The sequence below is a fragment of the Lynx canadensis genome, chromosome B2, assembly GCF_007474595.2.
Source record: "Lynx canadensis isolate LIC74 chromosome B2, mLynCan4.pri.v2, whole genome shotgun sequence".
NCBI lineage: Eukaryota > Metazoa > Chordata > Mammalia > Carnivora > Felidae > Lynx > Lynx canadensis.
In genome coordinates, this window is record NC_044307.1 from 37362816 (window position 1) to 37377692 (window position 14877).

General features: G+C 35.7%; 1 protein-coding gene across 2 annotated transcripts in view; it reads right to left on the reverse strand.

Annotated features, from left to right (window-relative positions):
* BTBD9 (BTB domain containing 9) overlaps positions 1–14877 on the reverse strand; it is a 414698-nt gene that overhangs the window by 375010 nt on the left and 24811 nt on the right. For both annotated transcript variants that reach the window (XM_030315420.1, XM_030315421.1), the window contains exon 2: positions 849–1060. In XM_030315420.1, coding sequence (XP_030171280.1) covers positions 849–1033 — 185 coding nt within the window. In that variant the 5' untranslated portion in view covers positions 1034–1060. The remainder of the gene's footprint in view (positions 1–848; positions 1061–14877) is intronic.

Here is a 14877-nt window from a genome sequence, read left to right on the forward strand (position 1 = left end):
TCTGAGTAACAGACAACAGTTATGTATAAGGAGGATTTAATAAAAATTTTTTTTTAATGTTTATTTATTTTTGAGAGAGAGAGAGAGAGAGAGAAGGAGAGAGAGAGAACTTGTGCAAACAGGGGAGGGGCAGAGAGAGGGAGACACAGAATATGAAGCAGGCTCCAGACTCTGAACTGTCAGCACAGAGCCCAATGTGGGGCTCAAATTCACAAACCATGAGATCATGACCTAAACTGAAGTTGGACACCTAACTGAATGAGACACCCAGGCACCCCAAGGAGGATTTTTTTACATTAGTCCATAAATATTTTGCTTAGTTTTAATTCTAACGTAACTATGAAACTTCCTTTCAATAAATGAATTCCCTTTAATCTAATGGGATTGCCAAATGCGTATCTTAGAGATAGATCTGTTGGGTTACCTGAGTCTCAGTGGTCTGAAACTAAGAGGTATACATATTTGCTAGCAAGTCCAGAGGTCAGTCTACCCACACAACAAGAAGCCTATCTGCCAATAAATCAATAAATCAGCTGAAGTTCAACTGTGAGAAGCAGGTGAGGGCAACAAAGATTCAGCCTGAGAAATATTCTCAAGACCTTGAAAAATGGTTGGTGTGAGACTGTCTAGCCTGGAAAGCCTTCTATCCCGCTAATTCTCAGATGGTTTCTGAAGGAAAAGGTGATTAAAAAGTAACAAAAAGTCTACAAAGATGGAATTCTTATAGATGCTGAATTGAAAGACTGCTAGAATTTATTGTTATGCTTTGTTACATATTTGTCATAGAGTAGAAAATACCAGTGTTTTCCACAAGTAACTTGAATCTTCAAAAAGTAATATACACTTACCGAAAATATTGGCACCTCGCTGCCAAAATTACCCTGTGGGCAGGAAAGCGTTTCTTTTCCACAACAAATGTGACGTCGCCATATTCTTCCCCTATCAGCAAGGCACCAATATGTTCAGACAAAATGTGCACATGATCAATTTCGCCCACAGCAGTAAAGGGGCGAAGAGGGTGACTGTTACTCATCTTGTAGAACAGGTGATATTCGCTGATCTGTTATATAAAGGAGGGATAAGAATTAGTGGGGGAGAGGGAAGTATACTTAGAAAATCACATACCACAAACATAGCTAAGCAAGAATTTAAAGTACTTTAAAAAAATTCACATGAGAGAGATTTTATCATTACTGGTATCTTTATCAACCAATTTATTCTGGGAAGTAATTGAGCCTGACTCCATTAATTCCATTCCCTTCAATGTCTTATCACACTAGGAAAACAAAAATGCCAGGTCTTCCAATACAAAAGAACTTGGAGCCATCATATTCTAGAAAACTATGCCCAGATACAGGCCCCTTATTTATCAGAACCTCAGGAAAGGAAAATCAACAACCAGAAGAACTCCTCTTTATAGCATAGATCTATTCAATGAGGTTGGGTATCACTAACTATACCCAGTTGAAAAGTCATCCAGGCATATATCTAGACCTATATCACAAACAGAATAAACTAAGTCATCAGATTTCAAATAATTTCAGGGATTTTGGTCTGAAAATATCTTAAATATTTTATAAAAAATAACCTGGCATTAATGAAATTTTAATCCTCCCTCAAAAAAAAAATAACCCCAATATTTTTCTCAAGACTGTAATTTCTAGTATAAACTTGCAGCTCTGATGGTAAGATTGCTTACCAAAATATCATTACATTTAATCTCATTTATAGGCACTTCCTTGCTTTTGCATGCAATGCTTTTCTACAGATGTAACTGAAAATCAAAGGGCTGAAACATCATTAATAGATTTACCTGTTTGAAAGGGGAGTTATGTTCTTTGAAAGCTAAAAGTGTTTATATTCTCCAATCTCTCCAATATTTGCAGGTACAATGTTTTTAAGGGTAAGTTACCCAGCAAATGAGTAAGAGCATTCACTGGCATTCAGGTGCCCAAGGTGGAGATGTGGCTGACAGCTCAGCCTCTATTGCTACCCTTCTAATGCACCAGAGACTAGGGGAATGTGCCTTCTTCACTACACGTCCACACCTTCTTGAACTCTCCACTTGGACCAGGATTAAAGCTTAAGCCACTCCAATCTTTAAACTTCCATATCTAGATCCATTATTAGCAAGGTGTACAAAAAATGGCCTTAATCCCCAGATACTGCAGTGAAAGATCCTCACAGACCAGGTTCCCCAGTTATTTGCTACTCCATGTTCACCCCCAGCAGACAGAGCACCAGCAAGGACAGCGACACAGAAGGACATGGAGGATGAGTGAGGCAAGGAGACACCTGCCCCAGGTAAGTGGACAAGTTCCTGGCCCCTTATCGTAGCAGCATCAGAGGTCTAACAGCATAGTTCCCTAGTTGCCAAGGCAAATTCCTCTTCTTCAACTGCAATCTCCATTTGAAAGCCTTAAAAACTGAATCATCTCCAGTCACCTGTGTATGAAAGACCAAATTCAGCTTGAGCGTCAGCAAATAATGCATGAGTCAATTGTTTAATGCAAGATACAACAGTCTAATAGAGGAGATGGCAAACTTTCTGCAAAGGGTCAGTTAGTAAATATTTTAGGCTTTGCAAGCTATACGGTGTCTGTACAGATCACTGAAGCCAAAAACAGCCATAGACAGTAAGTAATGAATGTGCACGGCTATGTTCCAATAAAATTATTTACAGAAAAGGGACAGATAGAACTCTCAAGACTATAGTTTGCCAAACCGTGCTCTAACATATGATCAAAGATTGTACTCTAGACAAAGGATCAGACTGTTTTCTAGTTTTTGATTTCTGGCTGGGTTACCCAATCAATGTTCAAAATAACATGGTTATTTTCTGTGTTAGCCATGAAATTGTGGAATCTACTGGGAGCTGACTTCAAAATCTCACTCCTCTTCAACACGAATTCTCACATCACTATCCCATATTTCAGGAATGGTGCGTGGCTCTAAACAAAACAGACTCTTTCTCTGCCTGAACAAATGCTATGCATATACCAGTGACTATATTCTCTGGTATAATATTCTCTTAAAATTTTATCTAGGTCATAAGTGAGACTAAGTGACTATTAATGAGAAATGACTGATTTTTGGTTAACTAGCACAAAGATAATTTTTTAATTCTTCAACTGATACATAATAAACATTAACATTACATTTATAAATATCTTAATAGGTTCTCCAGATCTGTACTTCTAATACATACAATTTCATTTTGCTAAATTTATGGTTTAATTATGCTTTTCTGACTATCCACTTACTACGGAATAAATACAATTTTTATTAGCCATGTAGAAATAATTTAATTAGACCAGAGATTGTCAATGAGCTTACGCACACTGGAATCACATGAGGAGTTTTAAAAAAGGGAGGCGGGGGCGGGGGGGGGTGGTGCGGAGAGATGCTTGAACCCTACCCATCAGAAATTCTGATTCAATTGGTCTGGAATGTGGAATCACTTTCCAGAAGTTGATTTTAATGAGCAGGCCGAAAAGGAGCCACTGATTTAGACTCTGTTGTCGTACGGTCACACAGCTTACTCTGATGCACAAATATACAAACAAAATTTATGCTGAGAAAGTTCATTGAGGGTTTGATTCCGTTTTGAATCTTACTGCAAAGAGGCAAATGATTCTACAAAATTACCAATGCCACAGCTTATAAACAAAAAATATTTGAAAATATTTTTGCCCAATGCCTTAGATTATTTACAAAGTAATAGTTTGGGCCCACCCACCTGCATTTTAAAAGGCCTGTTTTAGAAACATACACCAATAAAGTTAATTTTTTAAACTGCTGATTTTAATTTGATAAATAAAATGGGGAAAATGTTAAAGTTAATGGAGCAAAACTGTTTCTTGACTTGTTTCTTAAGCTTTAAACCTTATTCTGCCACTATCGACATATGTGATCTTTGACAAATTTTCTAACTTCAATTAGACTGTTTCCACACCTGTAATGACATGGTTATAGGCTTTTTTTAAAGTTATATTTTATAACTCTGCTACCGCCTTTTAATATCAGTGTCTTGGCCTGACATATGAAATCAACTCTGTGACTCAGCATTTGATTGTAACTCATGACTGTGATTTATTACAGCCAAAGAATACAAAGCAAAATTAGCAAAGGTTTTGAAAAAGCATATGGGACAAAGTTTGAGAACAAGACATAATCTGCCAAGGGTCCTCTCCCAGTGGAATTACATGGGACATGCTTAATGCCCCCAGCAACAAGTTGTGGCAGCACGTTAAATACTGCCAACCAGGAAGCTTGTTAGAGGCTTGATGCCCTGGGGATTTATTTTTTTTTATTTTTTTTTATTTTTTCAACGTTTATTTATTTTTGGGACAGAGAGAGACAGAGCATGAACGGGGGAGGGGCAGAGAGAGAGGGAGACACAGAATCGGAAACAGGCTCCAGGCTCTGAGCCATCAGCCCAGAGCCTGACGCGGGGCTCGAACTCACGGACCGCGAGATCGTGACCTGGCTGAAGTCGGACGCTTAACCGACTGCGCCACCCAGGCGCCCCGATGCTCTGGGGATTTATAATGGGGGCTGTTTCAATAGTAAGCCCCTGCCTAGCATGTATCCAAATTCCAGACTCCCAGAAGGACTAGAGTTCAATACAGACCATACTGTTTGTACAAACTGCTTAGAGTGAGCCACTCTTATCAGTTGGTGGCAGGAACACTTTCAAAATCTAAGTTTCCATCTAGATGCCAGACAAGGGCCAACCTTGCAGTTCAGTCCTTCTATGTTAGCCATTTTCTGTATAGTTCCAGAAACAATGAGAGGATCTAATGATGTTAGCAAAAGCAATGAAAACAAGGAATTTAAAAGCCTATCTGATGTACTTCTTGAATCTTAGATTTGGCCTGGAGAGAGGAATACCAAGAAAATAGCCTACCTTACCTGCCCAAATGTATTCTTGACCCTGGACCTCCCATTATGCCAGATCCAAATAGTTTTAAGGACAGCTTTCTTCAAAATTTCAAGCATCAGATAATTCCAGTGTTATTTAAACAATTCCTACACATGGGAAGAAGTAGTTTTCTGCTGCTTCTTATGAAGCCAATTTAACCCTGACAGGAAGATGCGATCATATCTACAAACTCAAAAACCATCATAAATAACAAAAATCCTATGTAAAACATAGAAAACAGAATTAAGCAGAACAATTCATGACAGAGTAAGTCAATTCCAAGAATGACAGACGAATATTAAGAAAAATAAGTCCTCAAATTAAAAGGCCAAAGTGGAAAAAAAAATCATCATATAATTAGCTCAATAAAAGCTAAAATATTTTTAAACAATCACTACTAAATTTATTTTTAAAAGTTCTAATTGAATAGGAATAAAAGTATATTTCCTTTTATTAGGATACTAATACTTCCTTAACTTGATATATACACATAGTTTAACCGTAACGGATATAAGCATCTAATTAATAATAAAACACTAGAACCATTCCTAGAAAGATCAGAAATAAGACAAGGATGTCTACTCTTATCACTATTAACATTTTTCAGAAACAAAAGACAATGCAATTAATTAATCGAACCAAGTGAAAGTTAAATGGATTAGAAAACAAAGGGGCAAAATAATCACTATTTGCAGATAATCTGATTCCCCATATGAAAAATCCATGAGATGGAACTGGAGAGTGTTATGCTAAGTGAAATAAGCCATACAGAGAAAGACAGATACCATATGGTTTCACTCTTATGTGGATCCTGAGAAACTTAACAGAAACCCATGGGGGAGGGAAAGGGGGGGAAAAAAAAAAGGAGGTTAGAGTGGAAGAGAGCCAAAGCATAAGAGACTCTTAAAAACTGAGAACAAACTGAGGGTTGATGGGGGGTGGCAGGGAGGGGAGGGTGGATGATGGGTATTGAGGAGGGCACCTTTGGGGATGAGCACTGGGTGTTGTATGGAAACCAATTTGACAATAAACTTCATATATTGAAAAAAAAAAAGAAAGAGGTAAGAAACAATCTTCGAATTGTAACATAATTTTAAGAAGTCTGTCCTAACATGTTCTTACTATAGACATAGTTCTAAGGATTCTCTCTCCTCTGTGCACTTTGTGCTTCTATGTTAAAGAACCAGAGAGTGCATCAACATAGTTTTTTTTAAAATATTTTTTCTGAAATCATCTCTCCTTTTGAAATAAATAATCAAATTAAAAAAAAAGAAAAATCCATGAGAATCAACTGAAAAAAAATAAAGGAGGAATCAACTGAAAAAAATAAAATCAACTGAAAGAAAATAAAGGAGGTTCACTAAAGTAATCTCAAAAAATTATTATATGAAAATATATAGCATCCTTCCACACCAAAACCACCAGCTAGAAAATATAAAGAAAAAGACTTGCAATTTATAATTGCAAACCCATCCAATACTTGGGAATAAATTCATAGAATAAGTAAATTATCAAAGTCTATAAAAGAATTTAGGAGAAATAAATGAAGAGACATACATTGTTTGGACATAGAAAGATTCAATGTTTAAAGAGATCTATCACCCCTAAATCACCATATGAAAAATTCTATTGTACTTTAAATTGTGAACACAAAATGTTTTGAAACCTCAACATTCAAGAAAACATTCTTGGTAGGGATAACACAGTTAAATAACAATAATTTGGTAAATGGGCACAGACAAAAAAGTTGACACTGAGAAGTAAGAATTTTATATTTATCAAGAGGTGTTTCAGGTTGAGAAACACAGTTCTAATTAATACAGGAATTAAAAGTAATCCTGATCACAATCACAACAGAGTTTTTAAATTAAGTTGGGATAAAGGAGTTCATCTGGAAGAATAAATATGAAATTTGGTGTGTGTGTGTGTGTGTGTGTGCGTGTGTGTGTGTGTGTGTGTGTGTGTGTGTATTCTGGAAAAAAAAACAGTGGGGGCCCAGCTTAGTGGATGAGAAAGCAAATCATAAATTAGAGCAATTAGAGAACAATGTCATATTAGAGACAGATCACTGGAACACATTAGGCCACAAATAAACTATGCACAGGAATTCACTACAAATATATGTATACACACACACACACACACACATAGCATTTCCATTCAGTAGTGGGAAATATGGATTTTTTTCAATAAAAGATGTTGGCTAGCCATTTGTAAAAAGTAACCTGGATATTCACACAAGAACACAAAATTAAATGCATAAGGATGTCAACCTCAGCACTTTCTGTAACAGTAAAAAATTGGAATAAACGTAAATGCTCATTTAAAGGTAATTAGATAAACAAATAATGGTAAATCTATAGAGTAGAATAGTATATAATGATTTAAAAAGAATAAATTTAGATACCATTGACATTGAAAAAAATCTGAAATATATGTATTTATGTGGAAAAAGGCAAGCTGCAAAACAGTACTAGAGTAAAATGTTATTCCGTTAAATAAAGTCTTAAAAAGCAAACGTCAAATTGTTAACAAGAGTTATTAACAACCCAATGGATCAGGGTTAATTAATGTGAAAATTTTAAATAGCACACTACATAGCTTTGTAATGTTTAAAATTTTATAAGATTTTTCATTTATGATAAAACTTTATACAAATATTTCAGTAACTTTGGCCACTAAAATTACAAAATAAATTAGTTCAGGTATGAGACAGCAAGTGTTTTAATTTGCCACAACGAGTAGTACCTGATTTAGCGACTAAAAACAGTAAGCAGAGGGACTATATATTATCTCTACAGATGAAAATTAATTAACAACTTGGAGACAAGGACAAAAAGTTCATTACACTAAGACAGACATTACGCCAAGGCAGGAATGATTATCAGATACCTGGGTAGCATGGCCTACTAGGGCACTGTATCTGATATATCCCAACTAAAGGTCTTCACCTTAGAGGTTTTCAGTTCGACTTTTTCTAGACTGAAGGCACATTGTTTCAGATGCAAACAGTGCTCTGAGATTTGCTCCTGTTGACAGCCCCAGTCTAAATTTGCTGACGTTCACAGGATAAGGCAAGGGTAATCTATTCACTCAAGCTGTTCCTTCAAGGTGGGAGGAAAGAGAACAGGAAGGCAGAGGGAATACAGACAGACCTACTAGAAGAGAGGGCAAGAATACCACCACCAGAAAATGGCACCATTCGTGAGAGCATGTAGTTACTATGATTAATTGAGGGTTCCAGGACTTCATATGGATTTATTTACATGGGATTGTGGTATAGAAACAACACTCTTTTTCATGGTTGGGTAACGTTCATGGGTTCAAGTGCATTAAAAAAAAAAAAAAGACGACAAATGCAGCAGTACTAATATTCTAAGGGTTATTGACTGTTTACTATGCAATAAGAAACCCACACCCATTTGTTCAAACCAAAATAATAAACAATGTCCATCAATAAAATGAGATCACCATGTGTCGTTTTTAACACTGTAATGTTATAATTACTTCTTAAGGAGTCTGAAAACAAACAAACAAACAAACAAACAAGCTTACCTAAATATCAGTTTCTTTACTTAAAGTTCACTTCTGAAAGAACTGCTTACAAACTTTTAAGAAGGGCTTTCCACCACATTTTTTAGAATTAAAGTTTATTTTCCAGTGTTTAATCAGGACATAGACAAAGAGCAAAGTTCCACCAGGTGGAGATGCCAAGGAGTCCTTGAATGCTGTATAAATCCCCCTGGGAAGCCCTGCTGGCCCCGCCTATTTCCTGGCTGAAAGGCCTTCACGGCTAAAAAGACCTTCTGCTCTTTAATTACAAAATATAAATGATCTTTCTCTTGAGGAAAGCAATGGCATTTACAAGCATATGGTTTAGCAATTTCTTTCTGCTCTTGGTACCCATGTGGTGTGTAACTTGAAGTAGTATTCCTTAAACTTTAAATTAATATCGCCTGGGGAGATAAAAGATACCCTGTCTGCATCTTAAGCACTGTCAAAAAAATCACATTCTACTTTCTCATGGGAGGGATACCTCACTTCTTTTGATATATACTCTACCCTTGTCATCCAAAAGTCTGAATAAACAGGTGTAGACTGCCCATATTGGTAGGTGTAACCTTGATTCTGATATTCTGCAAATCTAATCCTAAACCTTGCAGAGTCCTGTCACTGGGGCAGTAAGGGCCGTGTGAGAAGCACAACTGTGTCTCACAGGCATTTTCTGGCTTCAGGATGCCCGAAACGTCTTTCCCTGGGAAAGATGAAATGATTTCAACATCCAGTCCCAGTCCAAATTCCTGTCACTCTATGATTTTATACGTTTGTAAATAAATGTTTATGGATATACACAGTTTGGAATACTAAAGAACTATATTATAACAAGACCATTTAACAAGATTATTTTATCGAAGTGTATATAACTCCATTTACCAATTACCACATTGATTCTCCACTTTGTCAAGGGACAAACTAGTTTCTGAATCTGTATATGATTCATCTGATAAAAGATTTACTGAAGAAAAAAATAGGTTTATTGAGCTCTCTTCTATGATACAGGCCCAGTGCTAGGTGACAGGAACACAAAGATTAATAAAAGATAAAGTTGCTACCTTTGAAGAACTCACTGTCTGCTGAGGAAGCTAGGACTTCGGAAGACAAATAATACTAATTCTAGAACTAGCAAGCCATGATTTTATGATGTTCAGAAAGTAAAATACAGCCATCTTCTGTAAGTACCACACTAAGGCAACCACAACTATGCTAAACAGGTTATTAAATGAACAGGAACTCAGAAAACTATGTTATATCCCTGTATCAGAGTAAAAGTTAATATTCAAACAACTGGCTACTTTTCTCCAAAAAGGGATGTTCACATCCCAGAGCAAGTACAATATAAGCCATAGGAATTTGGTGAGAAAGCCTTAACGCTTCTACTGACATTCATTTTTAACCTAGAAAAATGAGAGGGAAAATTAAGCTTTAGTAATCTTTAATATGTAGATGAACATTGCCGTCTCTCATGATCTGCATGTCAAAAACACTCACTTGTCTAGGATAGATAAGCATCTAGGGAATTCAACAAAGACATAAGGCTCAGGAAGTATACTCATTTGCTCAAGTAAGTATCAGGTTTACTTGTGACTGCTTATGTGAATTTTCCAAATGTTATCTGGTTTTTAATTAAATTATTGCTCACAAAACGACAAACAGACTAAAAAAGGTTCCTGCAAGGAAACCGCTGATTGAAGATAATGGAACAATGCCAAAACAACAAGTAAATGCCCATTATGATAATTCTACTCCTAGTAATCAGATTTTATAATACATCCTAGAGATCTAATGCATACTACAGTGAATATAGACAACAAATTGTATTATAACCATCAAACTTGCTAAGACATTAGAATTTAATTATTGCAACTACTAAAAAGAAATGCTAATCATGTAACATGATAAAGGTGGTAATTATGGCTACAATGGCAATCATATTACAACATGCAAACATATCAGATTAACACATTACACACCTTAAGTCTATATGATGTTATATGTCAAATATGTTTCAGTAAAAAAGTGACCTCCAAATTTGAAATAATCAAGAAGATCATTTGAAATATACACTACTATTAACAATGAACTTCCAGGGGCGCCTGGGTGGCTCACTCAGTTGGTTGAGCATCCAACTCTATTTCGGCTCAGGTCATGATCTCAGGGTTTGTGGGATTGAACCCCGTTTTGGGCCCTGAGCTGACAGTGCAGAGCCTGCTTGGGATTCTCTCTCTCCCCCCCCTCCCTGATCACACTGTCTCTCTCTCCCAAAATAAATAAACTTAAAAAAAAAAAAATCAACAACGAACCTTCATACAAAAGGCATTAAAACATATGTTGAACAAACATTGGTTGAATGCTTTAACCCAAAAAGAAGTTTAAAACAAAATTACAATCTAGTAGCAAATTAACTATTTTGCAGTAGGACACAGAAAAGTACCTTTTACCTAATAATAATGGTTACGATTTACAGTGGACTTACTTAAGCCAGGCAGACTCTTAAGTATTTTATACATGCCATCTTATCTAATATTCAAAGAACAGCTTAGGAAAGTACTGTTTTTAATTCTATTTTACAGATAGGAAATTGAGACACAGACAAGATTAGGCACTAGTCCAAGGGCACAGACAACAAACAGCACATCCAAACCAACGTCTGTCAAAGGCCTGAACTAACAAGAGCTATGCCACAGTGACATGGAAGAAATCAGAAATGACTCTATGATTCCTGCCAACTAGCTTCCCTGACCAGCAGTCCTCAAATTCTTTTCAAGACACCCTGTTTAGATTAGGTAAAATATGCCTTGGCTGATAGAATGAAGTGTCATTTTTCAAGCCAGCTTTTGGAGATTACGTACACATCTGCTTTACTAATATAGGGAGAATAATTCAGATTTTAACTGAATGTAGTTAAATTCTAATTACTGAAAAATTACAGACCAAGAATATTGTTAATACAAATATGCATCCATGTACAATACAGGGTTAAGAGAAAATCTATAACAAACTAAGCTGACAATGATACAACTGAACAGCAATTTATAATAAAAAAACAAGAATAGAAACAACTGTGAAAAGTACAACCAACTCAACATACACTGATAATATGGATCTCTCTGAAAATGTAAAATAATTCTAACTTAAGCATGTTCATACATGGAACAGGAGCTTTGCAATGTTGCTACAGACTACACAGTAGCCAGAATTATTAGCAGAATATAAAATCATATACCTGAAACTAAAATAACACTATATGTTAATTGTACTTGAATTAAAAAATGATTTTTTTGAAAAGGTACTGAGAGCACCGTGTCATTTATCCAGATATATATTAAAATACTGCTAATATTAAAAAAATTAAAATCCTTTCTAGACTCCAGTATTATGCTAATGTGGGTTTATGAATGCCGTTTTGCATACCCTTAACACTTCACTTGATTGGTTTTTAATAAGTTGCCAAAGGATATATATAAATGAAAGACTATGAGATCAACTGACACTTGCCAATATTTTTTGATCAGGGCTCACCAGTGGCCTTGGCCATTTTTGAGAAGCATTCTCCTAAATAAGGCAATGCTTCTGGCTCAGTTTGGCAATGATATCTAATTTTGTGGTGGTTGGGGGAACCTATTCTATTACTCCATCACAAAATATCTAAGATTCCCAAGGCAAAAACAGCCTAGTATATAATTTACAGTATTAATTTTATTTTCTGTCTTCAGTTTCTCTGGCTCCAATCTCTAAAACAATCTTTCCCAAATACCTGCAAACAAACAAAAGCGTTTAAATCAGCTATCCTAGAACAAAAATATCAAATGACCCAAGGGAGCTTCCTTCTGTTGTTTTAAAGTTTCCCTAAATACTGAAACTTCTTCTTTCTTCCCTACAAAGTACTTTCTTAAGCTTATGCTCCAGAAAAGCATAAGGTGAAACTTACTATCAGATTTTATTAACCTAAGTTCTGAATGTTTACCCAAAGGCATGCATTATCCAGCTACCAACTTCCCTCAGTCTCTCAGGTCGTGTTTGTTCTACTGTTTAAGTCCCTGTAAGGCAACCATCTAAAAGATGGGATGACTTTTGGGAATGACAAGTCACAGGCTACAACTCTAAGATGTGACTATCACTTATACTTCTCAGAGTTTATATGAACATCCTTTTTCAGGTGCTCAGTCTTATTGGTCCCAAGTCCATTGAAGACTGCATGAACTGTATGCTGGGAGCAAAAAAATATATATGCACCTAGAGCCAAAAAGCAATGAATAAGTCATGATGAGTGCAGAGGTTATTAGTTGTAATAATATTTGAAAATACAGGACAAGCCATTTCTGTTTAATTTCTTCAGTGGCAACTTATGGGTCTATAATATTTTGCCCAGATTTAAATTATATGATATTTTCCTAATTAATAAACATTATAGCCTGAACTCCCATTAAAGCGGTAGAATAATCAATTGCAACAATTTAATTTCTTTGTAGCAAAGCTACTGTGAACATTTGCATTACTGTCTGTGTAAAGGAAATTGGCTTTTCATTTGTAGATGTTATAAAAATGTTCTACTGTGCATACTTTGATGCAGTTTGTTAAACCCCATATCCAGGCTACTTTCTGTGAGCTGTGAATTTAAAAAAAGATCAAGTCTAAGAAGTCAGTCCACCTAAAAATCTTGACTTATAAGTTTATTTGTTGCCATTCTAGAACATAATCTAAAGGAAATGTTCACAATTGATACTAGTCTTCCTTTTGTTTTTTTCCCCCTTTTCTCTTTAGTTTTATGAGCATTGTCTTTATTCCTTCAACATAGCATTCTCTACAGCAATGAAAAAAAAAGAATAAAAATCAGAGTAATTATCACCCTGCAGACTAGGAGTTATTGTCTGAAATGACAGCCACTGCTCCAAATGTATAGCCAAACTAAATCTATAGCCAAATCCAAAGCTATAGTGCATATGTAAGAATAAGGGAACGAACAGCACATGTCAAGCAAACAACCTTCATTTAGCAACAGAAAAACTTAGCCAAAAGTTCAAGTTCATGTCTCTTGAGCTTAGGAAAATTGACCTTTCCTGTAAAACTGTCATCCTGTCATGTTCCAAACAATCTTCCCCTAAATCTTCCACAAACCCCTGTGAATAAGCAAATATGTGCCCTGTCTTTCACCCTCTTCTGGTGCATGTATAAACTTCACTTACGCTGTGGGAGCATAAAACCCATAAAAAAAAAAAAAAAAGAGAGAGAGAGAATACTGTATTTTTTTTTTCATTCTGTTTTAGAACAAAGACTCTAAAGGATAGTATATGGGTCTTCTATATTCTATACACTAATACCCCCAAGATGCTACTGAATAATTGATGAGCTTATGATTAGACTGCCATCCTCAGTTTTGAACAACATTCATGGACCAAATTTAATTCATATCTAATATTGAATTCTATCTCTTTTATCATGATCAAAATATGCATCAAGGCTGATCTCTGTTCCTTAGAATTTCATCAGCTGTTTCTTTACCTAAAGTCATAATCTTGATATGTGACCAGCTCAGCTACAGCACCAACTTGGGATATCACTGACACAAATTCTCATAGCCCATCAAGAAAAGATACTAAGACCATGCCTTTATAAGAGAAACAAGGCTACAATGCAGGCACCTAAGGAATAAATATAGTCACACAAGAGGAGAATCTATTCATACTTTAGAAGCACAATATTTCCGAAGGTCATTTCTAAGAGAAAAAAATATACTGTGATTAATAAAGTTTTTAATGCTATTAAGTTAGATTTCATTTCATTGAAGCGGTATTATATTATTTGACAAACACAAAATGATCAAATGTAGCAGAAATGCTCTAAGTTTATAAAGAAAGAAGCAGCTTATGTTTTACTTGGCCACCCAGGTAGGGTTTAGCTGCTGTTGAGGAAACAAGATTCTTAAAACACTGTGCAGAACCATGAGTATATCTAAAGTAACCCATACACCCTGTAGATAAGGTGAGTTTTAAATAATGGAAGAAGGTCACTTTTTAAGGATATTAAGTAAAAGATGTTCCATGCAGATAAGATGGCAAAGGCAGGAGTCTTGGGGTAATATCTGCAAATATGAGACTGAAAAGTAAGTTTGTTTTGATTAATAACAGAGAAGAGATAGAAACAGATACACAGTCTGGTAGAACCTCACAATATAAAATGTGTCTAAAACTAAGATGCCTCCAAGGGAACACAGATCTAAGACTGGGAAGTACTCATAAGTTCTGCTGGGTTAGATCTAGGCAAACCATTTCCAGTTTCTACCTTGGAAAAGGAGTGGGAGGGGGTAGGCTACATTCTGTGATAACTTCAAGTTCTAAAATTCTATAGCTAAATCATATGTGTAGAAGCCATGCTCTTATATACTGTTAGAAGTA